This window comes from Sorex araneus, chromosome 1 (assembly GCF_027595985.1).
Source record: "Sorex araneus isolate mSorAra2 chromosome 1, mSorAra2.pri, whole genome shotgun sequence".
Lineage (NCBI taxonomy): Eukaryota > Metazoa > Chordata > Mammalia > Eulipotyphla > Soricidae > Sorex > Sorex araneus.
In genome coordinates, this window is record NC_073302.1 from 388,189,873 (window position 1) to 388,209,412 (window position 19,540).

Consider the following 19,540-nt stretch of genomic DNA (forward strand, 5'->3'; position numbering starts at 1 on the left):
CTTTCATAGGCTTTAAAACCAGTAGAGAATGAGAACTTTGTTTTGGAAAATTCCTTGAGTTTCTTTGTAAGGGTGTACTAGAACGCCTTCCTGTGTTGTTTATTTCTGATCTGTGGGTTACTGCTCCTTTCCTGTTTTAGGATGGCGGGTCCAGCTCTGACAGTGACCTGAGTCTGTCCTCAATGGTCTTCCTGACCCATAGCAGTGGCTCCGATGATTCAGCTGGAGATGGAGAATGTGGCTTAGAGCAGTCACTTGTGTCTCTAGAAATGTCTGAGTTGTTGCCAGATGAATCCAGATTCAATATGTATCGCCTTTACTTTGGAAGCTCTTATGAATCAGAACTCGGAAATGGAACCTCTTCTGATTTGGTATCTTGTGCAAGTCGATACTGTACAGTTTTGAAACACTAAGCTGTCCTTTTGTGTAAACTTGGATGCTGATTTATCTCCTAATCAACCCCACATGTTATTTATGGTTGGTTCTTCAGTGAAAATTGCCTTTCTGAGATTAGGCATTTTCATTCCTTGTTGGAAATTTTAGAACAGAACTGGCGAAGAGAGAGCATGCAATTTGCCAGTGCCATGATTATTCTTTGATTTCTTTCATGTATTAGTTCCCTTCATCGGTACTTTTAAAAACACCTCTAGTAGCAAATCCGTTTTATGAGAAATTTGGTAGAGAACAGTTAAATTCTAGACCAGTGTTTCTCAACCCTTTTTGACCATGGTCCCCATCTGATCTAATTTCTTTGCTGGACCATCCTGGGGGCCATATAGCCCAGTTAAGAAACACTGTTCTGGACAACAAAATGTTACCTATTGGTAATACTTTTGGTGGAAAATATAAGAGAGTGAAAAATTAATATTTCATAAGGAAAATTTTTAGACTAAATGTGGAATATTTTTACTTAAATCAAGAAATCTGTTAATTTATATTATTTTTCAAAGGGGACCAGAGAGATAATACAGTGGTAAAACGCTTGCATGCAGCCGACCACAGTCCGATCCCCACCAGGTGGAGCCCCCAAATTATATTTTTATGTGCACATATATGATACATTTTAATTTCCAACAATAATAATCTGTTTTAAATTCAAGCCTTTAATTCTGTTTTCTATTTCTTCTTCTGTAGTTTTTGGAGGGCTGGAGTGATAACACAGTGGGTAGGGCATTTGTCTTGCACGTGGCCCTCCTGGGTTCGATTCCTCTGCCCTTGTCAGAGAGCCCGGCAAGCTACTGAGAGTATCTCACCCATATGGCAGAGCCTGGCAAGCTACCCGTGGCGTATTCGATATGCCAAAAACAGTAACAAACCTCACAATGGAGACGTTACCGGTGCCCACTCGAGCAAATCGATGAGCAACGGGATGACAGTGCTACAGTGATAGTTTTTGGACCACATCTAGCAGTGCTCAGGGCTTACTCCTGACTGCATGTAGAGCTCAGGAGACCAAATGGGATGCCAGGGATTGAACCCAGGTTGGCCTCGTGCAAGGCAGGCTTCCAACCTGCTGTACTATTTCTCTAGCTTCTCTGTTTCTTCTACTTAGAAATATTTCAGAAACCTGATATAATTAGTTCCTGAAAATTAAGAGTACAATTCATTTGGACCTATCCTTAGGTTCCATTAAAATCCCCATGTCATGGGAGTATTCCAACATAGCTATGAATGCATGTATAGAACGTCAGCATGTTTTAAACTTGTTTAATTTCAGTTAATAAGTTTACTCTGTTAAGGTTTTATTGCATTCTAAAATATCCTCTTTGATAAAAACGTTTTTCTTTCTCTTCTTCCCTTCTTTCTCCTGTCATTGTACTTCATCACACAGAGCTCACAGTGCTTGTCTGCACCAAGCTCCATAACTCAGGATTTTTCTGGACTTCCCGGAAAAGATCAATTTTCACAGCCTCCACTGTTTAGAACAGCCTCACAAGACGGTTACCAAGAACTTACACCAGAACAAAGAGATCAACTTAGAGCTGATATCAGTATAATCAAAGGCAGATACCGGAGCCAAAGCGGAGTATGGCTTTTTCCTTTTTAATCATAAAACTTGAATCTCTTTCCTCTATTGATGTATATTTGGTTTGTGAATGAGTGATACTCAACAAGGGGTTGAAACACACCAATAAAATGGTTATGTGTTTCTTACTTTCACACAGTGGTCTTAAGTAAAAGGGAATGTGCGATCTATTGGAAAAAAAAAGCAAATAACTTTCAGATGGTTGCTTTTTATTTATTTATTTTTTTTCAGAAAAATCAAACCATTGTATTTATATTTACCTCCTTTTCAATACCTTTTCCCTGCTTTTCAATCATTCCCACTTTCTGTACCCAGAGTTCTGACATTATTCAGTAAACCTGGGTTGAAGGGAAGTAGATAATATGTATTTAAGGAACAGGTATTTGTTCCCTAAAGAATGCAATTTCTTAAGTTAACACTTAACACCTGAAATTTTAAACATTTCTAAAGGAGAATTTGCCATTTTGTAAAATAGTCTGCCTTCAGTTTATTTATTATTTGTTTTGCATTATGTCCCTAGGCAGCTATAAGTCTGATAAAGGTGATATTTGGCCTTTAAAACTTGAATCACCCGTTACCATCAATGACCAGGTTCTGCGAAATACATCTGTGAATTCTCTATTGGTCTTTTTTTAAATTTTTATTAAAAAAATAAAATTAGTGAATCACTGTGAGGTACAGTTACAGACTTACTGAACTTTCATGTTTGCATTTCATTTACATCCCTCCACCAGTGCCCATTCTCCTCCACCAATGTTCCCAGTATCCCTCCCACCACCCCCACCCCAACCCCCAACTTTTAATTTTTTTTAAATTAAAATAATACCTAAATTTTGGTTTTGAGCCATATCTGGTGATGTTGCTATTTAAAAAAAATCGCATCTTTACATTAACTTTTTGTCATTTTCTTGTTTATTTAAGGAGGATGATTCCCTTAACCAACCAGGACCAAACAAAGCTAGTCTGAGCATCACTCAGTCTCACTTAATGACAGCACTCAGCCACACGAGGCCATCCATTAGTGAGGATGACTGGAAGAATTTTGCTGAGTTGTAAGTAACATTTTAATTTGGGTGTATAGATAATACAGGTGATCTTATTATTGGTAACAGTTATTCACTTAAGTTTTGAAAGTTCCTCTTTAAAGTCACAGGTAATATTTTTGACTATTTAAAGGCCAGTTGATGTCTTTTTGTTGAAGGGTCAAAGAGCTATTGTGCAAAGGTGAAGGAGCTTGCCTCCAGTAGGGTCACAACACAGGATATGGCCCCAAACCAAAGAACACAAAAACTGAAATGAACCAGTTCACTTGGTTGAATTTGAACTACCTACAATGAACTGACTTAATTATTAGAATTCTAAAGATTAATATTTTAATTTTAATAGCAATGCAGACTGTGGTCCTGGCTTAACCACAGATGCGTGAAATATTCCCCACCATCTGAACCCATCACGCCTGGTGGGGCTTGAACCCAGGTTGGTTGTATGCAAGGCAAGTGCGCTGCCCATTGTACTGTCACCCCTGTTGACTTTTCTATTAGCTAAGAGCTCTGTTGCCACAGACAGTGAGATGGTCCAGTTTTCCACAGGAAGGTGAGACACAGGCAGTCATAGCTCCTAAAGCTATACGGAGTACTGTGTAGTGCCAGGTAGGTGTATGGGACCACATTTTATCTTGTTTCTTCTCCTAATGACAAAGCAGTCACCTCTGGGAGGAAAGGGACCAATAGAAAAAGTATTCATCCTCAGTCTATATAGAGTCCCTGTATTTGAGGACCCAATTCGCACAGTATTAATCCTACAAATCTAAATTCAGAAAAAAGACTCTTCTACCTGACCCTGCAGACAGAGACCCAGGATACTGACAATAATTTTTACCTTCTGGGGCTGGAGAAATAGTGCAGTGAGTAACCTTGCACACAACTGACCCAGGTTCAGCCCCAAAACAAATGAACAAAGAATTTTACCTTATGCTGGTTCCTGTCAATGGCTCAGGATCCAACAGTGACCCCCACATTGAGTGCCACACTGGTTCAGGCAGAAACATTTTCTCCTTCTAGGTTGGTCTGATAATTAGAATGATGTAAAACAGATGAACAAGTACTGTTCGAGCGGGCACCAGTAATGTCTCTCATTGAGAGACTTACTGTTACTGTTTTTGGCATATCCAATATGCACGGGTAGCTTGCCAGGCTCTGCCGCGTGGGCTCGATACTCTCGGTAGCTTGCCGGGCTCTCCGAGAGGGGCGGAGGATTCGAACTCGGGTCGGCCACGTGAAAGTCGAACGCCCAACCGCTGTGATATTCAAGAATGGGACGCAAGGGTGCTCTCGGGAAGGTGGACGGCCCCGGCCCGCTCTCTGGCGAGATATGATCCCAGGGCCCACACCGCAGCTGCAAGAGCGTGACTCCAGAGACCGGCAAAACTACTTTGGTACTGGCAGCTCCTTGCAAAATGTCTCCAGACTGAGAACTAAGCTGTGGCCCCACGCCTGCCCAGGAGGGGAAAGGTTTTTAATCTCTCGCCTTTTCATTGCTGGGGGGGAAGAGCGTGGCGACCACCATATTATGAGGACCACAGATGAGAGTTACAAGCTTGCAATGATCCAATTTCTGGAAGAAATTTCCCTGGACTTAGTTGCTAAAACACAGAAATCCAAAACCTCATTTCTCTTCACAGCAGGTCTGACTCTAGTGCAGAACTCCTAACAATAATAGTTTTTTGTTGAAATATTGAATGTAACCAAAGTAAAGAGAAAGTAAAGTGAAATTTATCAATTACATAGGGGGGGTGGGGGGGTGGAGGGGGAGGATGGGAAGTATACTGGGGTTTTTTTGGGTGGTGGAATATGTGCACTGGTGAAGGGATGGTTGTTTCAGCATTGTATAACTGAGAATTAAGGCTGAAAGCATTGTTATTTTCCACATGGTGATTCAATAAAAAAATTTTAAAAATATGATATTCAAGGTAGTCAGACATTTGAGGCATTTTTGCCATTTCTGAGCTAGGAGAGGGATGGAGGCCTCAGTTGGGAAGGGATAGAGTGGCAGGTAAGTCTGCAGATTAAAAAGTTATTTAAAAGGCAACAGACTTTTGCTGAGTCTGTTGGCTTTTGGCTGTCTACTCTGCAATTTTATATTTGTGACACAGAATTCAGTTTTTGGAGGCACCGGTGCCATTTGTAGTTTCTGTTTCTTCATGGAATCCCTTTTTTTTTTTCTATTGGCATGTTTAACTTTTGAAAATGTGTAAGAGTTGTTAAAATATTTTATCTTTTTTTTCCCTTTTAAGGTATGACAGCTTTCAAAATCCAAAGAAAAGGAAAAATCAAGGTGGCACATTTCGACCTGGACAGAAAGTAACTCTAGCATAAAATGCACCTAGGATTTTATTTTGTCGCTTGTCTTCGTATTGTAACAGTGAATAGTATCTATAATTTTTTTAATTTAGCAAATGGAATGGATATTTATAACAGAATCTGTATTGTTTTTTCCTATAAATCTTTATTAAATCCATAAGATACTGACCAGTGGTGTGACTAAGGTTTTCTTCACTGAAGATAAAATATTTAAACACATTTCTTAGAAGTCATATTAAATACTTTAAGCATATCTCTTACACTTATGTAATTTTATTCTTAGTAATTTTAGAAATACCACTCACTGGTCTAATCTTTTACTTTAATATCAGAATATGTTAAATTTACAAACTTAATTATTGCCTCTTTCAGAGACAAGAGTTCTTCCCCCCCAGTACACGATAGCCCTGATCTTGAATGACGTCTCTACTTCCCTTCCCTCCTCAGCATTTTATCTTAATATTCTCTAATCTATAAATTAAATTGTAAAGTGAGCTACCGTCAACACTTGCAGTAAAGGGAGGAAGAGGTAAAATATACAACAAATGCAAAAAGACATTCAAAGAGATAGCAAAGAAGAACATTCAGACAGTTTTTGCCCTTCCTATAAGCACTCCCGAGTTCGTCTCTTTTTTTCCTGTTCCATTACATAGTCCAGGTTCATCTGACTTCAGCAAACTCCTCAGAGAACTAAGATAGTCTGAAATGTCCAGGTCTTCATTCACATCTGAGTTACTGAACTAAGAAGGCAGAAGTATTCTTTTAAATCCTACCATGAGGTTTCATCCCTACTTCTGCATCCCATATCATGGAGCAGTAATATTCCATCATAGTCAGCAAAACCTAGAATCATAGGGAATGGAAGCAGAGATTTTTTTTTTAGCTTGCTCAAAGGAGATATCTTCCCTTTTGCACTTTGGTACCCAGTTCTGGACTGCATCTTAGAGAATCCAGCCTCATCTAACCTCACAGAATTACCCCCCGCCCCCCAGAAGATCAGCTCTTTCAAGATGCCTCGTAGCAGAGAGGAGGAAAGTCTACTTTGCACAGGCGCCAGCTGGGCTCCCTTGGATGCTCACCTGTATCATTACTTGCAGCTGCTGAAGACAGGCTGTCGGTATAAAATGAGTGTCGGGTGTGCCCTGGTGTGGGAAATGCACGTGACCACCAAGCTTAGACATAGACATTCCCACCCTGAACATTGTGACTATTTTGTGCATTTATCAGTTCATCAAACAAACACTGTGTGGGCCATGTTGAGGTAATTCTACACCACAGAATGGGCCTGAAGCACCCCTGCACCTCAGAAACCAAGACAGGCCACTGTGGAAGGACACCAGGGCGGTGGGTGGAAAGCAACAGGTGGAAGAGGCATTGGAGGGTGGGATAAAGACTACAGCTGCAACCCATTCAAGGTCCAGGGGGAGGCGAGAGCAGAGGCACATGGCCCTGACCCAGCAAAGGAGGTGATAACAAGGAAAAGAAACACTACTGTGTTCTCCCTTTCCATCCCTCTGGCATCCATCCTGCCTGCCACTGTGTGTGGAGAGCTGATAAAGATCCCTGACCCCGAATATAGCAGTGGGGCAACCCACACACACAAGTTCTTTTCTAGCTTGCTCACAACAGAGGGCAGACCCCCTTTGCACCTCTCCCTCTCCCCACTGATACGGCAAGTCAGCCACTATCTAGGTTCCTGGGAGCAACTACAGCAACCAAAACTAAAGCCAGAGCGCCACCTGCTGGAAGAGGGAAGTATACACACCAATTTCTACATTCCTGACTTTGTAAACAAAAAACAAGAAATATTTCTGTGCTTTTTTTTTTTTTCTTTTTGGGTCACACCTGGCGATGCACAGGGGTTACTCCTGGCTTTGCACTCAGGAATTACCCCTGGCCGTGCTCAGGGGACCATATGGGATGCTGGGATTCGAACCTGGGTCGGCCGCGTGCAAGGCAAACGCCCTACCCGCTGTGCTATCTCTCCAGCCCCACAAGAAATATTTTTGAAAGGTGGTAGGGTGGTAGGGCTGGAGCGTTAACACAATGGTAGGGCGGTCACCTTTCACGCGGCTGACTCGTGTTCGATTCCTCCGCCCCTCTCGGAGAGCCCAGCAAGCTACCGAGAGTATCTAACCCGCACAGCAGAGCCTGGCAAGCTGCTCGTGGCATATTGGATATGCCAAAAACAGTAACAATAAGTCTCTCAATGAGAGACGTTACTGGTGCCCGCTCGAACAAATCGATGAGCAACGGGATGAGCAAAGACAGTAACAAGTCTCACAATGAGAGACATTACTAGTGCCCGCTCGAACAAATCTATGAGCAACGGAATGACAGTGATGGTAGGGTGGTAGGCAAGCTTCCTCAAAATAGGAAGGTTGAGAAATATATCACCTGGAAACTTGTGTTTTCAAAATAAAAATGGTATCACAGAGAACAATAAATTCAGAACTCAAACATGATCATTTATAACCTAGTGGATAGAGAAAATTCAATTTAGAAATCAAGGAGAATCAGAGGAGGGGCCAGAGTAACAGTGTAGTAGATAAGGTGCTTGTTTTGCAAATGGCCAAATTGAATTCCATCCCCGGCATCCATGTAATTCCTTGATCCCCACCAGGAGTAATCCCTGAGCATTGATGAGTGACCCAAAATACACAGGTACAAAAAAAAAAAAAAAGGAGCCAGAGAGATAGTGTAGTGGGTAAGGCACTTGCCTTGCACAGGACCAACCTGGCTGTGATCCTGTCACCACTTATGATCCTATGAGCACTACCAGGAGCAACTATCGAGCACAGAACCAGGAATAGTCCCAGAGCCCTGCCAGACATGGCCCAGGCTCCCCTGCCATCCCCTCTGTCAATTAAATAAAATGTGTTGCTGAGCTATTTAGAATAGCTAAGATCTGGAAACAACCCAAAATTTCCAACAACAGATGAGTGTATAAAAGAAATTGTGGGGGGTATGGTGTGGCCAACAGGTCAACCTGTACCTGCGGGGCAAGTGCATCAGCAGCCTGATGGTGCCTTCAGGCTTCCTGACATCCCAAAATTACCGCTGTACCTTTGACCAGACCCCAACAACATGGGGCCAAATTTCCCAAGAAATTAAATGGCCAAAAGTTAGTTATGTAGGATCATGACCACAAACCACCTCCAGCTCAGCTATACAAACTCATTTATTGGCCTTATTTCAGAGACCTATAGATAAATGTTGAAAGAGATTAAAAGCCACAGTTAATCTCGGACCAAGAATGGTGGAATAGACTGGGGTAAATCAGAAGGGGGCAAGGTTGGCCTGTGCCTTCCCAAGTAGAGCCCCCAGCAGCCGCTTGCTTCCACAATCCAAAATCACTACCATACAACCAGCCTGACTCCACTGTCTCAGGACAGACATCATCAAGATGTAATCTCCTGAAAATTCTGGTATGTGGGTTTTGTGACTGAAATCTCCAGGCTTCCACGGAATTGGGGTGGGCTACCTCCCCCCACTTCCAGTACACATGGAACCACTGGCAGTCACCCCCATGAACCAAGTCCAGTGCCACCCTGTTAACTCTTTATTGCATCAGAGACCCATAAATAAATCTCGAAAGAGATCAAAAGCCAGAGACACAGCAGGGCGTCCCAGAAGACACCACAGAGTGGAGAGCTCTCTGGGCCCCATACCAAGCCAATTTTACCAGGGCACCCCAGATAGAGAAAGTGCACTCTCCTCTCCTTCTCCAAGTGGAATCCTGGCGACCAAGAGCTTTCACAAGCAAGGCCCAGGTATGCAGGTTACAGGACTAAATCTCCATGCCGCAGGGAGACAGAGGTAGCCGGGCTGCCCCTCCCCAGCTCCCTGCCTGCTCTTGGCCTGGCTGTCACCCCCACAATGTGCCTCCAGGTGCCATCTTAGTGCACCAGCAGCTCTGGTCCAGACATGCCCAACTGAATCCAAAAATGGATTAGTGTCCTACAGAATTGTCTGGAACCCAACCATTTACTATCTAGGATTCCAAAAATGTGTGGCTGCGGCATCCATGTATTCCAAATGAGTAATGGACAATAAGTGATCTAGCATCTGCCCCTGGCAGGCAGGCTTGAATGATGGTGGGAAATTTTGAGCAAAACATAATACTCAGAAGTAGAGACAGAGTACTGGGGAAATTGCCTGCCATGGAGGCAAGGTGAGGACTGGGATGGGGTGGGGGGATATACTGGGGACACTGGTGGTGGAAAGTGTGCACCCATGGAGAGATGGGTGTTTGATCATTGTACAGGTGAATCCCGGACATGAAGGCTTTGTAACTAACTCATGGCGATTAAATTTAAAAAAAAAAAAGTAATGTAGAGTTCATGCCCAATTCAATCAGCTTAATTAATGACTGAATAAATATCAGTACTCCTACATTAAAAAAAAAGAAATTGTGTAGGTGCTGGAGAGATAGTACAGCAGGTAGGGCACTTGTGATTGACCTGGGTTTGATCCCCAGCATCCCATCTGGTCCCCCAAGCACCTCCAGGAGTGATCCCTGAGCACAGAGCCAGGAATAATCCCTGAGCATTGCCAGGTGTGGCCCAGAAAATAACAAAAAACAAATTGTGGCATGTGTACACAATGGAATGCAACTCAGCTATGAGAGGAGGTGAAATATTGCTTTTTACTATAATATGGATGAAGTTAGAGAGGATAAGTGAAAAAGAGTGAGAAGAATACCAGATTACCTCCCTCAGGTGTCATATAAAGACAGAAAAGGAAATTAGTATTAAACAATAAACATAGCAAATCTTGGATTTTTATTACAGAGCATAAATCTAATAAATCTAACAAGGGGTTAATATGTAAGATAAAGTACTCATACAGTTCAACAACTACAAAAGAGGGCCAGGCATGAGGCTCACAGGGTGAGTCCTCACTTGCGTGCGAGGCCTCAGTCTGATCCCTGATCACAAAAACCAACAGAAAGCAACCCAATTACATACACTTCTGACATAAGAAAATCAAGTTAGCAGTTACCAGATCAAAGGGATGAAGAAGAGGCAGATTGGCTAAAAAAAGAATTAATTGTATGATGAAGAGACATAATGGAGGTTATTTTATTTTATTTGGCTATGCTCAGGGGTTACTCCTGGCTCTGCACTCAGGAATTACTCCTGGTGTTGCTTGAGAGACCATATGGAATGCTGGGAATCGAACCTGGGTCGCCACATGTAAAGCAAATGTCCTACCTGCTGTATTATCACTCTTGCCTCAATACTAGAGTTTTAATGAAGAACTTACTGTAGTTACAAAAAATGCCATTTTATAGTGATGTACACCTGAAACGTTATAAGCCCACATATCCTTTCGGTTTTGTTTTTATGGGCCACACTTGTGGGTTACTCCTGGATCCGTGCTCATGGATCACTCCTGATGGGACTTGGGGAACCATATGTGATATGAGGAACCGAGGCATGTTGGTTACTCGCAAGGCTTTATCTACTGTAATATCTCAATGTATTAATAAGTATACCCATATATAAAAATTAAAGTGGCTGAATTGGATCTGGAGAGTTAGTATAGAAGGTGGGGCACTTGCTTTGCACACAGCACACCTGGATTTGATGGCCAACTCCCCTTATGGTGCCTGAATTCATCAGGAGTGATCCCTGAGCACAGAGCCAGGAGGAAGCCCTGAGTACAGTGTGTATGGGCCTCAAAACAAGTAAAAATTAACTGAGTGGATTTTGGTGGGAGGGCTGGGGGCACCCTGCTGTGCTCAGGGCTTCCTCCTGACTCCACACTCAGGGATCACTTCTGGCAGGGTTCGGGAGACCATATGAAATGCCCGGGATCCAACCCAGGTTTGCTGTGTGGAAGGAGAGTTGTCCTAACAGCTGTACTATTGCTATGGCCCTGAATGGATTTTAATTTTTTAAATTTAATTTAATTAATTTTTTCAGGGAGGGGTGCATACCTGACTCTAGGACTCTGTATTCAGGAATTACTCCCAGTGGTGTGTGGGTGACTATATGGGATGCTGAGGACTGAACCTGGGTCAGCCGTGTGCAAGGCAAGCACCTAACCCATTGTACTGGCTCCTCGATGGGATTTTTAAAAAAACTCATCTACATACTTGCTACAGAAGTGTAAGTTAAACTGAAATGACACTCTCAGACTGAAAGGGAAGGAACAGAAAAGAGTTTTCCATATCCTTATTCAAATCCATGTAAACTGAAAAATAATTAGTATTCTATTAGACAAAATAGACATTATAACAAAACTGCAGAGGCTGAGAGTGCAGTGGCTAAGACCCGCACTGTGTGGTCCCTCTAAGGCCTGCCAGGATTGATCACTGAGCCAGAGCCAGGAGTCAGCCCTGAGCACCCACAGATGTGACCCTAAGCCCTTCCTCAACCCCAGAACAAAAGCGTAGGAAAGACAAGGTCAATAGATGGTGGGAAAGGAAGTAATTCAAAAAGATACAATAGTTGTAACTGCTTACTCATACAACACAGAAACAAATAAATGTATCAACATAATAATTACAGGCTTATATCATGAAATTGAGCAGTAAAAAATGGTGAGGAGCTTTAACCCCTTGGTTAGAATCTCTTGCCTGCGCGCCTGGCTGTCTTCCCTGGGGCCCCTCGGAGGCGTTGGGCTCCACCCTCCCTCCCCGCCCCAAGCAGAGCTCCCATGGCCGAAGACCTCTGGAGCCTAGCCACAGCCATGCCCAAGGCCCCTCTCTACACGTTCGGACGAGGCTCAGGCATGAAAGTACCGGCAGAGGAACCAGGTGTGTGGGACCTGGAGCTGAGACCTCGAAGCCTGCTTGGATCGGGACGGGACCTCCTCTACCCAGATTTCCCATTTCCCAGTAGCTAGGCGGTCACACCCAGGGACTGCCCCCAGCGCCATGTAATCCCACCAACAGCCAACATCCAGATACTTAAAACCAAGCTCCCGGAAGAATGCAACATCTTATAGCCTAGTTATCCCTCTGGGAGAAACTGGCAAGCTACCGAGAGTTTACTGCCCACATGGGAGAGCCTCACAAACTCCCCATGGATTTGACATTCATATGACATTCATTTGACATCCATATTCATGGATTTGACATGAATGTGTCAAACCCAGTAACAATGCTGGGTCTCATTCTCCTGACCCTGAAAGAGCCTCCAATGCGGCATCACTGGAAAGGATGAGTAAAGAAAGGCTTCTAAAATCTCAGGGCTAGGAAGAATGAAAATGTTACTGAGACCGCTCGAGAAATTCAATTATCAACAGGATGATGATGATAATGATGATCACTCTTCCATGGTGCTCTGGGGCATCTCTCCCAAAAGGGGTATGTTGGAGAGTGACCTCAGGAAACCAAGGGCCATGATTCCATGAGAAACAGACAGTAGACCTGTTGTGGCTTCTCTTTAAGATCACATCAGAGGACCGGGGCAATAGTACAGTGGCTACTTGCAAGGATTACCTGATGTATTGTCTATCGATAGATTAATAAATGTTTCTTAAGAGTGGCTGAATTGAACCAGAGAGATAGTACAGCAGGTAGGGAACTTGCCTGGCATGCAGCCAACCCAGATTTGATCCCTGGCACCCCATAAGATACCTCAAGCACCACCAGGAGTGATCCCTGAGCAGAGAGCCAGGAATAAGTCCAGAGCACCACCAGTGTGGCTCCCCCACCAAAAAGAAAAGGAAAGAAAGATCTGCTCGCATTAAAAGATCATATCTGTGTTTTGTTACCCAAGCTAAGATACATACGAGAATAAACTTAATTTTGATGTAATGGACTTTTACTCATTTGATTTGCACCTTAAGAGTCTGAGGTGCCACTTGTCAAATTGGTGCAAATTTATATCCTCAAATGGTTTTCTGCTCCCAGTGGTTTTACGCTACCGACTTACCTCAAGAGTTTTGTCGGTCACCTGGCAGCTGCTGTCTTACCTTTTTAGACTTAGGGGTGCCCATTGTTAAAATATTCTTCCTACTTGAAGCAGGTGTCCTGCTTCTAGCTGCCTGTGAAATTTCTGAGATAGATGGGGTCGTCCCTAGGAGCTTAATTATAAATAATTGGCCGCAACTCCAGAAATGGCAGACAAGACCTGGCACTGAAGAACTAGGATCTCTCAGTTTTGAAGAACCTACAGTCTCAACACCTCCCAACTTTCCACCTGGGAGTCTTGGGACCTACACAAAAAGCTCAGATGCAAAAAAGGTGAAACTCCACCTGGGGGAGCAGCTTACCTGAGATGGGTGGTGAGGGGTCCGCGGGGTGGCTCCGGAGATGGAATCAACCAAAAGAGCTCTGGGGCAACCTCCCCGCTTCTGACCTCCTGGAATCCGCAGCAGCTGTCTTCATGCCAACCTGTCTACAAATTTTTCAGGTAACCTAACTGAAACAACAGGAGCAAAGAGTTTGATGTTCTTTACCCAATGGCAAACAAAGCATGCTTTGGAGAAGCACAGTGCCCAAAGAGAGGAGCCCCTCTCTCAAAAATTATGTTCAGACATTTGGGGGTGAAAGGGCTCCTATGTGGGTGCTACAGTGGCCTGTGTATCACCCCTGATGCTTCTCAGACAAATGAAAGGGAGTGAGGATGCGGTGAAGCTCTTGGCCTCCCTCAGGCTCCCAGGCAGGGCTCTGGGGTCTCCAGGGGTGCTCAGGGGACCCTGTGGTACTGGGGATGGAACCTGGGACAGCAGCATGCAAGGGCTGTGTTTGACCCCGGTACTATTTCCAGCCCCCAAAGCAGTAGAAGATGATGCTGAAGGGCCAGAGCGATAGTACAGCCGACCCGGGTTTGAACCCCGGCATCCCATCTGGTTGCCCCAGCACTGCGAGGAATAATTCCTGAGTGCAGAGTCACTAGCAACCCGAGCACCGCCGGGCATGCCCCCAAAACGAAAGAACCAAACAAAAAAGAAGACACTCCTGAACACACAGCATTTGTAGGTCCTTGATTTCCTGCTCACGGTTTTTCCTCCCGAGGCTAAACTGGATGCTTCTGATTTGAAGGACTGGCATTGGTGGTTGTCAGGTTTCCCGGTCACGTGTTTCCCACATGAGCAGATGGCTCAGTTTCGATTTGTGGCACATGTTGTCCTCAATTTTGTGGGTCCTGATATATGAATTGGCTTAATCAGCACTAATTGGTAGGAACAGGCCTTTGTTATCTTCCTGAATTGCCCCGGAGCACAGTGCGTCAGATTTCTCTCCCGCTTTGGACTTTCTTCCCCCACCTCTAGATTAAGCCAATTAGGTAACACAGATGGTCACTCTAGCTACAGAAAAAAAACATAGGATGATCTTCATATTGGCCTTGTCAGATTCTCTTAGTTGAGGACTAATTATTGTTTATCTTGAGAACATAATGGATTAAAGGTTGTTTCCAAGGGTGAGCTGTCTCTCACCCTTGGTGCTTTGCACGCTTAGCCAATTACCTGTATTGAACATCCCATTCTGGTTTCATGCTCGATCTACAGTGTGAGGGGGCTGGAGAGAAAGTACAGCAGGTAGGACTCTTGATTCGAGTGCAGAAAACCGGGCTCCAATCCCACATACACCACATGGTTTCCCGAGCACCTTCCCCGCACACCCCCGCCTCCAGTGATCTCTGTTAACTTTACCTCATTTCCCCCCCTCTTTTTTTAATTTATTTTTAATTTGGGGTCATTCTTGGCTCTGCAGTCAGGAATTATTACTGGCAGTGCTCAGGGGACCATATGGGATGCTGCAGATTTGAACCCAGGTCAGCTAGTGCAAGACAAGAGCTCTACCCACTGTATTATTGCTCCAGCCCTCTTTACTTTTTTTTTTTTTTTTTTTTTTTTTTGCTTTTTGGGTCACACCTGGCGATGCACAGGGGTTACTCCTGGCTATGCACTCAGGAATCACCCCTGGCCGTGCTCAGGGGACCATATGGGATGCTGGGATTTGAACCCGGGTCGGCCGCGTGCAAGGCAAATGCCCTACCCGCTGTGCTATCTCTCCAGCCCCCTCTTTACTTTTTTTAACTATGGTAAAATATAACATAAATTTGCCAGTTTAATCAGTGGCCTATGTACATTCACAATGTTGTACAGCCATCACTATCCATTCCTGTAACTTTTTCATTTTTTTTAAACTTTTCATAACGTTTCTCACTTCCCCCAATAATGAGGTTTGAAAAAAGTACAAAATGGCTTATTATGAAAAATGTCAATTACTTATCTTTATCCTTCAGTGTCTCAGCAACTGTTTTTGTCAGCAGCAGAGAAACAGAATCATAATAGTTCTGTGAATCAATGTTCTGTGAATAGAGATTCACAATGTACCTCAGAAAATCAAGTACCTCGAATCAGCTTAACTAAAGAGGTGAAGGACCTATACAAGAAAAATTACAAAACACTACTTGAATAAATAAAAGAGAACACTAGGAAATGGAGACACATCCCCTTTTCATGGATAGGGAGGATTAACATCAAAATGGCAGATACAGATTTAATGCAATCCCGATCAGATACCCATGACATTTTTCAAAGAAATAGACAAAACACTCCTGAAATTCATGTGGAACAATAACCCCCCACAAATAGCTAGAGCAATCCTTAGGAAAAAGAAGATGGGTGGCATCACCTTCCCCAACTTCAAACTGTACTATAAAGCAGTAGTAATTAAAACAGCATGGTATTGGGCTAGAAACAGACCCACAAACCAATGGAACAGAGTTGAATATTCTGTCATAGACTCTCAAATATATGATCACTTAATCTTTGACAAAGGAGTAAGAAATGTGAAGAGGAACAAGGAAAGCCTCTTCAACAAGTGGTGCTGGGAAAACTGGATAGCTACCCGCAAAAAAATGAACTGTGACCTCTGTCTAGTGCCAGGCACAAAAGTCAGATCAAAGCAGATTAAAGAACTCAATATCAGACCTGAATCCATAAAGTACATGGAGAAAAATGTAGGCAAAACCCTCCATGACAATGAAGCTAAAAGCATCTTTAAGGATGAAACACCACTGACCAAGAAAGTGGAAACAAACATAATGAGACTACATCAAACTAAGAAGCTTCTCCACCTCAAAAAAAACAGTGACCAAAATACAGAGAGAGCCCACAGAATGGGAAAGAATATTTACCCAATACCCATCTGATAAGGGATTAAAATCTGAGATATACAAGACACTAGTAGAATTGTACAAGGAAAAAAAACCTCTAACCCATGATAAAATGGGGAGAAAAAATTAACAGAAGTTTCCTCAAAAAAGAAATACAAATGGCCAAAAGGCACATGAAAAAATGCTCCACATTGCTAATCATCATGGAGATGCAAATCAAAGCAACAATGAGATATCATCTCACACCACAGAGACTGGCACACATCCAGTCATCCAAAAGACACACATCCAAAAGACAAAAGCAACCAGTGCTGGCATGGATATGGGGAAAAAGGGACGCCTTTTCACTGTTGGTGGGAATGCCAACAGGTCTTACCTTTCTGGAAAACAATATGAACATTCCTTCAAAAACTAGAAATTGAGTTTCCATATGAGCCCACAATACAACTTCTGGGACTATATCCCAAGGGGTGCAAAAAAACACAGTAGAAATGATATCTGCACCTATATGTTCATTGCAGCACTGTTCACAATAGCCAGTATCTGGAAACAACCTGAGTGTCCAATAACAGATGACTGGTTAAAGAAACTTTGGAGGCCGGAACAATAGTACAGTGGGTAGGGAGTTTGCCTTGCACAGGTTGACTTGGGTTCAGTCCTCAGCATCCTATATGGTCCCCTAAGCACTGCCAGGAGTAATTCCTGTAATTCCTGAGTGCAGAGCCGGGAGGAACCCCAGGCATTGCTGAATGTGACCCAAAAAGCAAAAAAAAAAAGAAAAAAAAAAACAAACAACAACAAAAAAAAAAACCCAAACTTTGATACATCTACACAATGGAATACTATGCAGCTGCAGCTATTAGGAGAGATGAAGTAATAAAATTTGCTTATAAGTGGATGGCCATGTAGAGTATCATGCTAACTAAAATGAGCCAGAAAGAGAGGGACAGGCATAGAAGGACTGCACTCATTTGTGGAATAAGAAATAACATGAGACTGACACCCAAGGACAGTAGACACAAGGGCCAGGAATATTGCGCTATAGTTGGAAGCCTATCTTATGAGTGGGGGAGAGGGCAGCTGGAATGAAGAAGGGATCACTAAGACAATGATGGTTGGAAGAATTGTTCGGGATGGGAGATGTCTGCTGAAAGTAGATAAAGGACCAAACATGATAACCTCTCAGTATCTGTACTGCAAACCGGAATACCTGTGTAAGAATTTTGCTTCAGTTTCTGGTACTGGGGCCTTAAGTGAGTGGGTTGGGCAGTCTGGAAAGGAAGATGGACTGGAAGTGAGGAGACTAAAGTGTGTCTAATAAATTCTACCTAGAAAGATGCAGATGCCCTGTAGAAGCTAGATTTAATCATCATGGAGTGATGTGTATCTGGCTTATGTTAATGTAGCTGAATGAAGTTTGAGTTCTTTCCTAGAATAACTGTGAATATAGGAAATAAAATCATTTAAATTTTTAATTGTTTTTTTTTGTCCAGACCTGGAGATGCTCAGGGTTACTCCTGACTCTGCTCTCAGAAATTCCTTCTGGTGGTGCTCAGGGGACCTTATGGAATGCCTAGGATCAAACTAAGGTTGGCCCTGGGCAAGGCAAACGCCCTACCCTCTGTACTATATTGCTTCAGCTCCTGAATTTATTTCTTCAGCATGCCATTTATCTTTCCAGTGTTTAAGAGCTACTGTTTACACGATGTTCTTTAGGGGCCAATGTGATGGAATAGTGGGCAGGACCACTATCAGGCAGGTCTTTGGTAACAGGAGAAAGAAATGAGATCTTATCCTGAAAGCAAAGGGAGTCACTGATGGCGGGTGTGAAGGAAAGTAAAAAAACTTTAATTCATTTAAAAATAATTATGTACATGGTACTAGAGTAGTAGTGGGTAAGCCTTGCATGTCGCTGACCCGTGTTCGATCCTTGGCACCCCATATGGTCCCTTAGCACTGCTAGGACTTAATTCCAGAGCAAAGAGCCAGGAGTAATTCCTGAACATTGCTGGGCGTGGCCCCCAAGTAACCCTCCCCCCCCCCCCCGCCAAATACACATTACATATGTATCTGCCAATTTATGAACAAATGGTCAGTATATTCACTGGCTTAATTTCTCCCCCTACTTTTTAAATGAATAGCTTAATGCTCATTTTATTAGTAAGCCAGTTTTTTATTTTCCTAATACCAATACTGAGGAATATTTCAAATGACCCTGGAGGCCAACTGAACTACTTTGGACACGAGAGCTCGCAAAAATGCCTCCAGATTGTGAACTGAGCCACTGCTCCATGCGGTGCCAGCGGACAAGGGTTTCTCTCTCTCAACCCTTCCTTCCTGGGCACAGCATGGTGATTGCCACTTTTTGAGCACAAAATGGAGGTATCAGCTCTGCTACTGCGGGACGCGCGCAAGACCCCAGGGGGCAAAGGGTACCGGCCCCACCCTCTGCCGATAATCAAGCGCAGCAGACACACGTGTGTGCCTCTCCGCTGCTGCACGAGCACAATCCCAGAGGCCAACTTAACTACTTTGGACACAAGCAGCTCGCAAAAATGCCTCCAGACTGTGAACTGAGCCACTGCTCCATGCGGCACCAGCAGGCAAGGGTTTCTCTCTCCAGGCTTTTCCATCTTATGAGCACCACAAAAGGGAAGTAAAAGCTTGCAGTGTTGTAATTTCTGGCAGAATTTTCCCTGGACTTTATACAGAAATCCAAAACCTAATATCTTTTAACTGTCAGCAATGTGAAATGGTTCCTTTTTAGCAGGTCTGACTTTGGGGGAAAACTCCAAACAATAATAGTGAGGGTTTTGTTGAAATATTTAAGGTAATCAAAGTAGCAGCCATTTCTCTAGACTGTGAACTAAGCTATAGCCCCACGCAGGACGAGGAGAGGAAATACCCTTCTTTCTTGGTTCTTTTCCTTTTTCGTGGTGTCCATCATATTATGAGGTCTATTAAGCAGGCACAAACTTGGTGGCTCAGGAAGGGGGGAAAAATTATGTACTTGGAACAGTGGGACACTTGGGCAGTCTCGGGCTGGGGCCAATACCAGCACATGCTCCGCT

General features: G+C 43.5%; 1 protein-coding gene across 1 annotated transcript in view; it reads left to right on the plus strand.

Annotated features, from left to right (window-relative positions):
- PEX1 (peroxisomal biogenesis factor 1) overlaps positions 1-5,553 on the plus strand; it is a 37,248-nt gene extending 31,695 nt beyond the window's left edge. Inside the window, exons 21-24 of the mRNA XM_004602176.2 lie at positions 141-371; positions 1,832-2,026; positions 2,948-3,078; positions 5,319-5,553. Coding sequence (XP_004602233.2) covers positions 141-371; positions 1,832-2,026; positions 2,948-3,078; positions 5,319-5,400 — 639 coding nt within the window. The 3' untranslated portion in view covers positions 5,401-5,553. The remainder of the gene's footprint in view (positions 1-140; positions 372-1,831; positions 2,027-2,947; positions 3,079-5,318) is intronic.
- Positions 5,554-19,540: the final 13,987 nt, after the last annotated feature.